The following is a 14,830-nucleotide window of genomic DNA, read 5'->3' as shown; positions in this document are numbered from 1 at the left end:
CAAGCAGGCTGCTATATCAAAGCCATATGAGAGAAGCCACACATCAGGCCGGGTATCATGTGGATCAAACGAGGCAGGCTTTGAAGCCAGATGAATACTATGCTAAAGGCCTTTCTCAGCTTTCTTTAGGAAAATCTGGAACATTATAGACTTAACTAGCTCACCCAGTGGCTCTCATTTTCCCATATTCATGTAAATCTGCGCGGTACTGAACTATATCACCTTCTCTCTCTTCTAGAATGTTACGCTTGTCAGTTCTTCTGACAGGATAACAGACAGCAAAATAAGGTCATTGGCAGTCTGTCAGAGTGTTTTCCAAGCATTTCATACGTTCCAAAGTTTTCTTCTTTTAATTTAAATCAAGTGAAGGAATTATAAAAGGTTATTGTGTTCCTGCTTTTGGAATATTAATCCTTTCGTGCAAGAAAGGATTTCCCCCTGATTTATTCCATTTTCTCTGACCTTTCACATGTCATGCAAATAGGACTGGAGACTCTGTTCTTGAATTTCTTGAAAGGGATTTGTTTCTTTCATAGGCAATATTTTATACCATTTCAACTAGGCAAATGTCACTGAAAATAATTACTAGGAGCATTATTCAGTATTTGTCTTTTAAGTTTGAATCTCAAAAAATGAGAGCAAAGAATTTACTAACACCAAGTCACTTTTGTTCTAGAGACAGCCAACTGCATCTAATAAAAGACTTAAAATTCACTGCATGGTCAGGAGACTCTTAGTGAGCCATATATACTTATGAAACAAAACATATAATTTTCAAGCCCTCCTCCCTTTTCTCTACTTTGCAAAGCTTAAGAATAACCTCAGGTGTGTTATTTAAGAAACAAAACAAAATAAGTCAAGCTCCATTTGTTTCAGAAGATCTATATTTATTTCATAGGAAAACTAATGATTAAAAAGTTGAAAATATTCAAAACTCAAACTCATGAATTGAAGCAAATCATAGCTAATTCTTCCTCAAAACTAATATTTGATTTTAAAGTTATATTTCTTAGATTATAAAAGCAACACATGTTTAATATAGGAAATTTGGAAAATACAGATCATTAAAATTAAAATTGAAATCACCATAATCTTAATTCCTGTCCTCCACCTCTGGGAAAACTACTGTTAATATTTCCTTCCAAGTTTTTAAAAGTTTTTTAACGTATATAACATACACACATACATATAATGTTTATAAGATTGAGATAACATTTTTCTAACTTGCTTTTTAATTAAATACATCATAAGCATTTTCCAATTAATTAAATATTATTTGAAACTTCGATTTAGTAGGCACATAATCGTCTATCTTATGGATGCACCTTATTTTATTTAAACAATACCCTGATGATGTTAGACATTTGCTTTGTTTCCATATTTCTGCTCTTTTAAGTGATGCTTTAATAAACATACTTGATATAAAACATGTGCATATTTATTTTCTCAGACATATTCCTAAAAGAAGATTGTCAAACTGCCCTCCAGCAAGGTTGGTTTTACTACCAATAGTAACTTAGAAGAATACTTGTTTCATTTTACCCTCAATAAGTCTAATTATTGAGGAGGATCTGCTGGGGAGGGAAAAATGGGGAGGTATTAGTCAAAAGGTCCAAGGCTTCAATTATGCAAGATGAGTAAGTCCTAGAGATTTACTGGGGAGCAGAGTCCCTAGAGCTAGAAATACTGTATTACATACTTAGAAATTTCCTAAGAGGGTAGATCTTATGTAAAGTGCTCTTATTGCTAATGACAAACAAACAAAAGCAAACAAACAAACAAACAGGGCAGGAAGAAACTGTTGGAGGTGATGGATATGTTTACGGCATAGATCACAGTGGTGGTTTCATGAATGTATAATCATTTCCCAACTCATCAAGTCACATACATTAAAGATGTGCAGCTTCCTATATGTCTTTCATGCCCTGATGAAGTGGTTTTTTTTTTTTTTTAAAGAGAAAATCTGCTGATTGGCTAGCCAATTTTAATTTTTATATTTTTAAATATTTTTATACTTCGTATTAACTTACAATTCATTGATTGCTAGTCAGAGTAGAAGGTTTATTTTTAATGGCTTATTGGTCATCAGAAAGGGGACTATATGTTGCTTTTCCGTTGTTGGAATGTTCATCTGTTAATTACTAATTTCAGTAACGCTTTTATTATTAGGGACTTTTCTTTTTTAGCTATGGCATAGGTAGCAAATAATGAGTTTTAAAGAATTAAACAACGAAGGAAACAGCGAGCATGCAGCAGAGACTGGCTAGCCACTCCCCAGGCCTGTCTCCTTCCTTGGCCCACAACTAGACCACATTTCCCATCATCCCTTTCATCCCTTGCAGTTGGGTATGGCCATGTGACTGAGTTCTAGCCAATGGAATGTGAGTAGGAAAAAAAACCCACACACTTTTAGACTTGGCCTGTGAAAACCCCATGGGCCATATTCTCTTCCCTTTCCCCAACCACAATCAAGCTGATTGCAGTGGACTGCACATAATGGAAGAAACCTGATCCCTGAGCATGCACGTAGAAATCCCCCTTTCCCTACTAAACTTCACATGAGCAAACACTAAACTTTCGTAAGTCATTGTGAATTGGGATTTTTGTCGCGTAGGACCTTGTATTACACTATCCAGAACCCTTAAAAAAAAAAATAGTTTAGTCATTCCACTCCCAGAAATCTATTATAAAGAAATGGTCTGAAGTATGGACAAAGATTTAAGCACAAAGATGTTCTTTGCATATTAATTACAATAGAAAAATATAGAAATAACTAAAATATCCAAAAATAGGCAATGTTTGTTAATATTATTTTTAATAGATAACATTTTCACAGCATTTACTATGTCTGACTCCTTGCTAATATGCTTTGCATGCATTATCTCATTCAATCCTCAACCTATATGTTAAACCCTGTTATATCCCATTTGACAGATGATACGAATCAAATAATTATAGGTTAAATGCTTTCCAAAAGTCACATAGCTAGTAAATGGCAGGCCTCAAACCCTGATGTAAGTCTAAAGCCTACATTCTTAACTGCTATTCTATGAAATATAAGTATGTAGACAATGAATTTGGTCAGGACTTACTCCAGGTACAGAGGCTATCATCTGCTTGCTCAGGATTGTTGACTCAGCTAGTTTGGTTCCAGCATCTGCACAAATAAACTAATAAAAAAAGTGAAAGGACAATTATTTTTAAGGGTATCTGGACAGTAATAAGTCATTTATCATTTTATTAACTTGGTTTAAATTAATTAGAGTTATTTTCATGACAATCTGCCTTGGATAGATCAGATTTGCTAATCATGATGGTTCATTCCTACCAGAAACTCAGAATCACAGTACTAAAATTAATACACAGAGTCTTACTTTACCCAGACTGTTAAGTGGCACTGAAATGGTGCATTCAATCAAGGAAAAAATAAAAGATGTCAGCATTGTCAGATTTATTGAGAAGTCATTCTATTTATTATTTAGTACTTCTTGACAGTTACTGTAAGCACATTTCATACAGTTTCATGATTTCTATTATCATATCATATATTTAGAAAGAAACCAGAAAAACAATCAACCTCAGAGTGAGTATTCTATCTGTTTCTTCCCCACAGAGGGCCTTCAGCATCTCATCTTCCTGCCCCTATTCATCCACATGTATCCTCTGTGCTGATAAAGACCCCCACTCCTTCCCTGGGCGCCCAGAGGACTTTTCACACACTTCCATTGTACCAGTCACCACATCAGACTGCAGTGACTTATGAGTCTATTTCTCAACCTGCTATGAGCTCTTCAAGAGCACAGGCTTGATGCACCTCATCCCCAGCACTAGCTTGGTGCCACACACCTCAGAGGGGCTCAGTGAGAGCTTACGAAGCAAATCCATTAGCCAGTTATGACTTGAGAGCATTACAAGAATGCATTTGCCAGATTACAATTTAATTTGCTTCATTACAGATTTTGACAGGTGTTTCTCACTTAATGCAGGCACTCAACTATTTATTAATAGTCTTAGGAAAAAAAGTTAACCATGAAGTAGAGTTTGCTATAAGCAATTAGCTCCTGTTTAATTTATATTTCCTGGCCTCTGGCCAGTAGCCTTAACAACTTTGGGATCTGAAACTGTTGCTGTGCAGAGTTCAGAAGTTTCAGCACCAATTGCTCCACCTTCTCATTCATTCTGTTCTCATACTGGAAGGCAAGGGGAAGCTGAATGGGTCAGCAGGCTCGGTCCCTGTCACACTGGGGAGAAGTAATAGGAACTAGGGTCGCAGAGTAAATCTCTAGGAGGCCTGATAAGGAACCATGGAACAAAGGAACAGAAACTAGCATATTATCAGGCTAGTCAGGGGTTTAAATCTAAGCATTATTAACAGGTAGCAGGTTTTGGCTAACTGGGTACACCTCTAAGCCAAAGGCCTCCTGAGGCCAAGGAACCCTTAGACTTCAGGCTCAGGGCCAAGAGCTGGTCTTCAAGTGTGGGAGGGGTGTCCTCCATGGAAAGCATGTAAGTGTATGTAACTCAGTGGGGGCAAGAGGGCATAAGCAGAGCTGTCCCCGAGAGCTGTGTGACAGGAGTGGACACAGATCTCCACATTAACATTCTGTCATTTCCATTTGCCTCAAATACAGTTACAGAAAACTGAAGAATCTATTTAGCCATTAACTCTGAATCTGGCATAGAAAGTGGCAACTGGTAACATCCTGGGAACACCTAGCATTTTCTATTATCTTATTCAGGTTTGCTATGTCTGCTCATGTAACTTAAGCTTATTTCTAATGTAAGGAAAAGTAAATAAACCAGGTTTTAGAAAATGAGAAGCCTTTAACTCCAGCCAAAATCTGTAAGTAAAAAAAACCAAAAAACAAACAAACAAACAAAAACCCTGAAATATCTGATAGCCATACACAGTGAACAGAAGGAACACTCCCAGTGCAGCCTCCTGGGAGAGGCTGCATGTTTTCCCATAAAATTCATTTTAAAAAGCTATCTAGGCCAGGTGTGGTGGCTCACGCTTGTAATCTCAGCACTTTGGGAGGCTGAGGCAGAAATTAGCTGGGTGTGGTGGCACATGCCTGTAACCCAGCTACTCAGGAGGCTGAGGCAGAAGAATCACTTGAACCTGGGAGGCAGAGGTTGCAGTGAGCCGAGATGGCACCACTGCACTCCAGCCTGGGCAGCAGAGCGAGACTCTGCTTCAAATAAATAAATAAATAGCTATCTAAGTCTTCAGTCTAAGACAAACAACTTATAATTGAGTTCCAAAACCTCTGTGAGGACATCAGTATTAATTTTAATTAAATTCTTTACAACAGAAATGATACTGCATAGCTAAGAAAGGCCACAGGGGAGACAGAGCCATATCTACTGTGTGAGGTAAGGGGCGCACTTAGAGCTGTCTCTTTAAGGATGGTTTAAAGTCCTGGACCCCACTTGAGTATGCTTGCATGGCCTGGATGGGCCCTCGAGGTCAAGATAAGGTTTGTGAAGAAGCAAAATTTTAAATGTCTACATCTCCCTTCAGTGGATGACTTTCCCACCCACGATACTCAGTAAAGTGCAACGCAGAGCCTAATGGAAGCACATTTCAGCATGGTTAGCAATCACGCAGCAACAAGATCTGAGGTTGGATCCAACTGTCCGATTTATGAGAACTCTTACTAGTCAGAATTAATCAAAAATCACCCTAAAAGTAAAGGAGGTGCACAGAGAATCTGGCATATCAAAGGAAATAAAAGTGCATAAGCCTCAGAAATCATCTATTATTTTTTATCCATGCATTGTAATCCAGCATATTTTTACATCAGATGCACAACTAAAACCTTACTAAACCTTTCTGTCTTTGTTTTATATGGCTGCCAACCATAAACTGAAAAAAGAAATCTATTATGATTTTATAGAGCTGCTCAAAATATAATGCTATTACAAAAATCAGAGAAGGAAATGATGACTGCTGTTGAAGGAAGAGTTCTGTACTTTGAGGGAAATTGGGCACTGAAATATGCATTCCCCCACGAATACAACAGAAACACGATATCTATTATGTGTCATTACTAAATTCATTATCAAAATGATACCCAAAACAGTGTCTTCACCTCTCATCTCATAGAGTGATCAGACTGTTACTAACTCAACTAATATTAATAACCCCATTCAATGGTAACTCTGTGAATTAAAAACAACAGCTGTTCCTCCACCAGTTCTCTGTCCTCCAGCCCACAATGAATCTATCTTTAAAAGAAAACCTTTCTTCAACAAAACAATTTCTCATAACTTCAATATGCAGGTATATCCCACAGAGTGGGAGTGACACACGCAAATTAGCAGAATATCTACTCTCTCTCTCTTTTTTTTTTTTTTTTTAAGATGGGATCTCGCTCTGTCACCAGGCTGGAGTGCAGTTGCGCGATCTCGGCTCACTATAACCTCCGTATCCTGGATTCAAGCAATTCTCCTGCCTCAGCCTCACAAGTAGCTGGAACTACGGGCAGATGTCACCACACCCAGCTAATTTCTGTACTTTTAGTAGAGACGGGGTTTCACCATGTTAGCCAGCATGGTCTCGATCTCTTGACTTCGTGATCCGCCCGCCTTGGCCTCCCAAAGTGATGGGATTACAGGCGTGAGCCTCTGCGCCTGGCCGAATATCTACTCTTGACACATAATAGGAGCTAAGGAAATTTCTTTTGATTTGAACTTAAATAGTCTTTATGGTGGCTATTAATGAGTTATCACTTATTATGAAAACTCTATCTTGAGAACAATTATAACCTATTACACAAAAAATATCCACAGCAAACCAGCAAAAGAGAAAATATTGGAAACAAAAAGCAAAAATGTCAATAGATCTGAATTAAAATAATGTGCTAGTGCATCTGTCCAAAATGCAAAAGGAGAACTATGCCCCGGTGATCAACAATTTGGACTCTGAAATGACATTTTTCTATTCAGCAAGTTCTTTCCTATCTCCACGCCTCTTTTTCTTTAAAAAGAAAAAATCCACTTGAACATTTAAGGCCACCCAACTTCATATGTAAATTCACACATAAACTTTACATATGTAAACTTCATATGTAAGAAAACTTTATATGTAAACAACAGTGGTCATGGCTAGACAACCACTATAGAGCAGGCTGGGGAATTCCCCATGATGCCAGGCCTCCAGGGAGAACTTCTAGGAATTAAAAAGCAGATTGGTAGCAGTTGCTGTCTTGACAGGTTTAAAACTTGGATGATTCCACATTTCTTGGACAAGCATTCTATTTGTTCTTTAAGGGCTCTTTCTTACTGCCAGAGTATTTGGTAACACAAAGCTATGGTCCATCTATGAGAAGAATAGAAATGGTTCCATCTTAGTGAGCTCATCTACCTACTGTTATTCATTAGAAAAGTAGTAGAGGAAATACCAGCAGTTCCCTATGGGGTGAAAGAATGAATGGGAAACGCAACATTGGAGCAACAGACTCTGTTTTCAGCATGGGGACTGGTGTCATTTGTGATGGATCACCTAGGGAGTTTTTCCTTCTGGTTACTGATTTTTTTTTATGTTTGCAAATTGCATTTTCAGTTAACTATATCCACCCTCACTGGGTGGCCTTCAGATGATGGTCACTGATATCCATAAAGAAAGTCACTGTCTGCTCCTGGCAGATCATCTGTCCCTGATATAAGCTTGGTTGTCCAAGTGCCAGGAGCTGACAATGCCCATAGGTAAAGGGGAAAGGTTCCTCTGACTCCAGCCTAGATCTCTGGCCTAAAAGAAGCTTCCAGAGAGCAGGCTGTCATTTCCACTATTCTACAGAGAACACCTGGAGGACCCAGGCAGTCAAGGGCAAGAAAAAAGCAATTGAGAAACCCTACAGAAAGAGGCACTAGGCCAGACGCAGTGGCTCACACCTGTAATCCCAGCACTTTGGGAGGCCAAGGTGGGTGGATCACGAGGTCAGGAGATCCAGACCAGCCTGACGAACATGGTGAAACCCCATCTCTACTAAAAATACAAAAATTAGCTGGGCATGGTGGTGCATGCCTGTAATCCCAGCTACTCAGGAGGCTGAGGCAGGAGAATCGCTTGAATCCAGGAGGTGGAGGTTGCAGTGAGCCAAGATTGCACCATTGCACTCCATCCTGGGCGACAAAGCCCATTTTTTGAATGAAAGACTCCATTTCAAAAAAAAAAAAAAAAAAAAAAAAGGAACTATGCATAAGAGAAACAATGTTTCTCCTCATCCCATCTGATATGGTTTGGCTGTGTCCCCACCCAAATCTCACCTTGAATTGTAATAATCCCCCCCATGTGTCAAGGGGCCAGGTGGAGATAATTCAATGGTGAGGGTGGTTTCCCCCATACTGTTCTCATGGTAGTGAATAAGTCTCACAAGATCTGATGGTTTTATAAATGGGAGTTCCCCCTGCACAAGCTCCTTTTGCCTGCTGCCATGTGAGATGTGACTTTGCTCCTCATTCACCTTCACCGTTGATTGTGAGGCCTCACCAGCCATGTGGAACTGTGAGTCAATTAAATCTCTTTCTTTTATAAATTACCCAGTCTCAGGTATGTCTTTATTAGCAGCATGAGAACAGACTAATATACCATGTGTGGCCCCATAGAAGACTTCTCTCCATGACTTAGGCAGGACCACAGGGCAGAAAAGGGAACTACTCTGTTTTAAGGCATGCCTCACTTTTATTTCTCTGATTAGAAATAAAAATTGCTTAAGAGTTTATGGAACAAGGATTTGTTACTTTGAAATGGCTTAAATTTATTTTTCCCTTGGTGCTGAAACCCAGGAACAAACTATGCTCAACATTTTTTGTTGGAGAAGACTGAAACATTTCCATAAAGTTGTTTTTCCTGGGCATGATCTGAAAATGTCTCTAAAATACCCCTTCAATCTAAATAATTTTACAACTTGACATTTTTTAACTTAATGATTTCAATGACAAGGCACACATTTGTTTTAAAAAGATGAAATGGCAGATGAAAACCCATAAAACACATTCGGAAGTATCTTTTTGCTGTCTTTCTTCTTAATTTGTTTTTGTTATTTATTCACCTAACTGTGATGCAATAATCACTGTTTTTGTGGTTTCCTTAAGCACTGGGTAATTTAAACTGTCAGTGTTCTTTTGGCATCTTGTGACAAGTGCTTATTACTGTTGACTAATGTATTTCATTGAAAACCAATCTCCAGCAGTTACAGTATGGAGTGCTAGACCCCAAGAAGATCAGCCACACAGATCTGCTCTGCTCAAGACAAAGGGCAATTAAGGGAATGCTGTTCACCATCCACAGGAAAGCACCTTCAGTGCCCTGAAGTCTAGGTGGTTTTCAGGTGGCACATCCCCAACTGCAACACTCTTAGAAGCAAGTGACCTCCAGACACAGTTAGGCTGCTAACCTTAAATCCCTCCCGGGATATTTCCCTAAGCCCTGTTCACCTGCCCTCTCCTCCAAGTCAGTGTAGATCCCATGAATCTTCAAAAAGATCTCTTTGGGCCGAGAGCAGTGGTTCACACCTGTAATCCCAGCACCTTGAGAGACCAAGATGAGTGGATAGCTTGAGTCCAGCAGTTCAAGACCAGCCTGAGCAACATGGTCAACCCCCATCACTACTAAAAATATCTAAAAAATTGGTCAGTCATGGTGACCCACACCTGTAGTCCCAGCTACTTGGGAGGCTGAGGTGGGAGGATCACTTGAGCCAGGGAGGCAGAGGTTGCAGTGAGCTAAGACCGTGCCACTGCATTCCAACCTGATAACAGAGCAACATCTTGTCTCAAAAATAAATAATTTAATTAAAATTCAATAAGTAAAAATCTGTGTGAACACTGCTTGTTCTCAAAGGCAATGTTGCTGCTGCTATGTGAGCAGAAGGGCCTGGCCAATGCAGTCCACAGAGAGAAATGCAAAGTTCGCCTCTCCTCAGGAGCACAGATATTTTCTGGCTGTGACTTTGCTTGTCTTCTTCCTGGGCTGTCCAGCATCTTGGTATAATAAGAGCCATTTCATTCTGATGACATCATGCCCCGCATCCATTGCTGTCATTTTCCAGCAATCACTGACTCTCTGAGGGTTCAGTGTGTCCTAGAAAGCCCTTCAAAGACAACTCAAGACCATTCATTGAAAGTACACCAGCTTTTTAAATAAATGTCAAACCTTTGAGAAAAATTCAGTTCTGATCCTAATGATTTGTAGTCTCTGGAGGGGAAGTATGGAGACCAGGCAGTGGTTATTCAACAGTAAATGACAAGGGTTGTTCCTCATCTTCTCTACCAGGTCAACTCCTGAACTTCTGTGCATCCTTCAAGGTCCATGTGAACTCTCTTCTACAAGCAACACTTCCTTACTCAGTACACATCTCTACTACTACACCTGTTGTACTATGTGGGAATTTTTTTTTAAATTTACATGTCAACTTCAATTGCTAAATTGTAAACTCCTGGAAGGAAGAGGTCATGGCTGATTCTTCTGTTTCCTCAGCACCCTGCAGAGCACCTGGCCCATGTCAGGCCTCATAATGCTTCATAAGCCTTCCTCCGTGTCCTAGGTTGAGTTAGCCACTCCCTCTTCCATAGTGTTTTATACACCGTGTAGATTTTCATGAGAGTAGTTAGCACATTATCAGGATATGCATGTTACATCTCTATATTCCCAGAACCCAGCCCAAGATAGGTGGTCAGTAAATATTTGTAGTGGGAAATACTGCTGAAGAGTCAGATGTGGCCAGATGATGGAAGACCTGGATAGTTCAGACCTTACGAGGTCACTCTAGGTTTCTGATGCAAGACTGATGTGCATCAGAAAAGTAGAGTTTCAGCAAAATTCCTCTAGGCAGCCACAGGTCAGAAGATTGGCTTGGTGTGGAAAGAGATGAAGGAGGTGCAAAAAGCTAAGAGCTGTTACAGTAATCCCCGTAAGGGATGGAAAGGGCCTGTCAAGGCTGTGTGTTATACCAAAGGGAGCTGGGCTATGAGTCCTAACACACTGAAATCAGGTGCTTGATACTACCTGTCACTTAGGCCAGCACTGTGATCTTGGGCAAGCCACTGAACCACCTCCTGCAGTACAGAACCAATGGTTCATGAGGCTGTAAAGATTAAATGCTTAACACATAATAGGTCCTCCATTAGTGTTCCCTTCTCTCTCATGTCTCAAAATGAGTACCTACAATTCAGGGAAATCTGTCTAGTTCCTTGATACCAAGCTCCCATATTCCTTCAGTCATTTAACCCTCAGCTTGTAGGCCCAGACTCTGGGACTGGTCTTAATGCTCATCAGCAAGTGCTGACACAGCTGTGATGCAATGGCTGGGCACTTTACCCAAAGGCCATTGAATGACACCCTGATCCCAGCTGTAGCTCATGGCCAAGTCTCTAAATCTAGCCTCAACCCTTGGGTGAGAGGCAGGGTGCCAAGTTATCTGAACCCCTGCTGATTACTCTGGCACAGTCAGTCTACTTTTTCTCAACCCTATCCTCATGCCATTATCCCTAAATGTACTCCACCATCCTGCCTAAGCCTCCTTTATGCTTGAAGCCAGTCAACCTCTCTAGGCTGAACCCTAATCCCAGGCAAAGACATTTGTCTGTACCCTCCAGTCCTTTGTGACCCAACTCAAATGCTACTTCCTTCATGAAGTCTTCTCTGATTTCACATCATAAGGGGTGGGATCCATGCTGCTTTCAATTTCTCCCTAGGACTTTGTTTACCTCTCTCTCTCATGTTACTATCATAGCCTGTTTCAGGTCATCAAAACCTACATGCCTGCCTAAGATGCTGAGTTAAGGACAACAGAGTAGAAAGCTTTAGTCCCTCAGAAGCCCTAAAACCAAAGAATAATTGTTGACAGTTCTCCAAAGCCTGCCTTATAGTGGTCCTCAGCCTCAGTTGTCCCCTGAGGGCTGAAGTGTACCTATCCCCCACCGTGGGTACCACTCAGTGCATCCTGCCATTTGACTGTCTCTGGCCTGGCCTACCCTCTGCTGCACTTCTGCTTCACAGAGATTTAGGGACCGCCTATACTCATTTGACTCTGCAGTCAGACCTCAGCCTATTCCCCGAATTCTAGTCTCAGGCCTGTCTCAGCTCTGGTGACTGACCTGCCCCTCTAACCTACTGGATCACGCATTTCTTGGGGACAAAAATTATTGTTTTGTTCTTCTTTTTAACCCCCACAGAACTAATTCCACAGTAGGAACAAAATCAATACTCCTTCTTGGACACTTTTAGCCAGTGGAAATGTCAGGTACATACTATTAGTTAGGTCGTGGTCCATATAAGATATATTATTTCTCATCTCTGGGCAAAGATGTTTAGTTTTATGCATACACTCTACACCTCCCTTAATTTTCCCAAACATACATGGATCTCACGAAAAGTTTTACAAATCAGGCATAAGCTTACCTGGACGAGCAGAAGAAGGTTTGTATCTGGTAAAGGAGATTTGAGTTTTAGGGCCTGCAGAAGTTCTAGAACAACACTACGAGACAAGTAGAATTTATCTCGTTCCTAAAGAAAACAAAACAGAAGGAGGTGAATGATTTTAGAAATTCAATTAGAGTAGATCTATGTCAAAAGAGCTTCCAAAAGATCCACAGGTCAGAAATAAAAAATAGTATTTAAAAACACATAATGAAGTGTCCTCAAGAAATAAAATTGGAACTAAAAAAAAAAGGCTTTTTTGTGTGTGTAATGAGTTTACAGAAGCACTGAGGACAAATAATTTAATGGATAAGAAAAAGATAGGTTATCTCTTAAACACTGATGCCCCAGTATTTGGTTCTTATTCACAGGAAACAGGTTCCAAGAACTGCAGCAACTAAATCAGTCTAAAAGTATTTTTTCAATACAAAATTATTTAGAGAGAAACATATACAACTCTTTAAAGTATTCTGTGACCTCTCCAAGGAACTTATTTCTGAAATGGACTATTTCAAGCATCCAGAAAAATGGAGAGAATGGAATAGAGTATGCACCTACCACCCATCTTTGTCAGATCACATCATTTTGCTTTATTTGATTCATCCTTTTTTTTGGAATCCTAGCTTCTTTCATTCTTTCTTAAATTCATACATAATATTGATACATATTTATGGGGGTACATGTGATATTTTGTTGCATGTACAGAATGTGTAGTGATCAAGTTAGAGTATTTAGGCTATTCATCTTGAGTGTCTACCATTTCTATGCGTTGGGAACATTTCAAGTCCTCACAGCATTTTGAAATGTACAATATAATGTTGTTAGCTATGGTCACCCTACTCTGCTATTGAACATTAGAACTCATTTCTTCTATCTAACTGTATGTTTGTATCCATGAACCAAACTCTCTTCATCCTCCCCCGACACACCCTTCCCAGACTCTGGTAGCTATCCTTCCATGCTCTACCTCTATGAAATCAATTTTTTTTAGCATCTACATATGAGTGAGAACATATGATATTTGTCTTTCTGTGCCTGGTTTATTTCACTTAACGTAGCAAACTCCAGTTCCATCCCTGTTGCTTTTTTTTATGGTTGAATAGTAGTTCATTATGTATATATACCACATTTCCTTATCCATTTGTCTATTGATGGACATTTAGGTTGACTCCATATTTTGCTATTGTGAATAGTGCTGCAATAAACATGGAAGTGCAGGTATCATTCTGATACACCGATTTCTTTTCATTTGGATAAATACCAAGTAGTGGCATTGTTGAATTGTAGGACAGGTACTTTGTAGTCTTTTGAGAAATATCCATACTGTTTCCTATAGTGGCTTTATAATTTAAATTCCTACAAACAGGGCGCAAGAGCTCCCTTTTCTCCATATCCTCGCCAGGATCTGTTATTTTTTGTCCTTTTGATAATAGCCATTCTAACTGGGGTAAGATGATATCTCATTGTGGTTTTGATTTGCATTTCCCTGATGATTAGTGATATTGAGCATTTTTTTCATATGCCTGTTGGCCATTTGTATGTCTTCTTCTGAGAAATGTCTATTTAGGTCCTTTGTCCCCTGTTTAGTGGGGTTATTTACTTAGTGGGATTATTTATTTAGTGGGATTATTTACTTTTCTTTTTTTTAGACAGGGTTTCACTCTTGTTACCCAGGCTGTAGTGCAATGGTGTGATCTCAGCTCACCACAACCTCTGCCTCCTGGATTCAAGCAATTCTCCTGCCTCAGCCTCTCGAGTAGCTGGGATTACAGACATGTGCCATCACGCCTAGTTAATTTTGTATTTTTAGTAGAGATGGGGTTTCTCCATGTTGGTCAGGCTGGTCTTGAACTCCCAATCTCAGGTGATTCACTTGCCTTGGCCTCCGAAAGTGCTGGGATTACAGGTGTGAGCCACCATGCCTGGCCCTGTTTTTTGTTTTTTTACTGTTGAGTTGTTTGAGTTCCTTGTATATTCTGGATATTGATCTCTGGTTGAAAGTTGATTCATCCTTTTAAAATAATAAATGTCACAGAAACAGGTGAAGCTACCTATATGGTGCTCTCTTTTCTTTCTTCCTTTCTCTCTTCTCTGAAGTGGCCACTATTCTGAATCTGGTACTTATTGTTTCATGTATGTTTTTACACTTTATGTCTCCATTATAATATACAATATTGTTTTGCATTTTTTGACTTTCTGTAATGTTATATTGTGCATATCTTTCCACAACTTGTAATTACTCACTGCAATATATTTTTGAAACTAATCCTTACTGATACGCGGAGCTCTGGTTCTTCCAACTCAACAGCTTAAAATATATAATTGTATGAATTTACCAAAATTCATCCATCAGTCCTCCTGTTGATTGAATGTTGAATTGGTTTCCATTTTGTAAACCTTCTCTAT

At 39.5% G+C, this 14,830-nt stretch overlaps 1 protein-coding gene across 3 annotated transcripts in view; it reads right to left on the bottom strand.

Moving 5' to 3' along the window:
* Positions 1–14,830, bottom strand: part of UNC79 (unc-79 homolog, NALCN channel complex subunit) — a 366,916-nt gene that overhangs the window by 22,313 nt on the left and 329,773 nt on the right. For all 3 annotated transcript variants that reach the window (XM_010384517.2, XM_030930113.1, XM_030930114.1), the window contains 2 exons: positions 12,407–12,511; positions 3,093–3,170 (listed from right to left, as the gene is read on the bottom strand). In XM_010384517.2, coding sequence (XP_010382819.1) covers positions 3,093–3,170; positions 12,407–12,511 — 183 coding nt within the window. The remainder of the gene's footprint in view (positions 1–3,092; positions 3,171–12,406; positions 12,512–14,830) is intronic.

Source organism: Rhinopithecus roxellana, chromosome 5 (genome assembly GCF_007565055.1).
Source record: "Rhinopithecus roxellana isolate Shanxi Qingling chromosome 5, ASM756505v1, whole genome shotgun sequence".
NCBI classification, from domain to species: Eukaryota; Metazoa; Chordata; class Mammalia; order Primates; family Cercopithecidae; genus Rhinopithecus; species Rhinopithecus roxellana.
The sequence above is the reverse complement of the archived record's forward strand: the minus strand, read 5'-3'. Positions and strand labels throughout refer to the sequence as shown.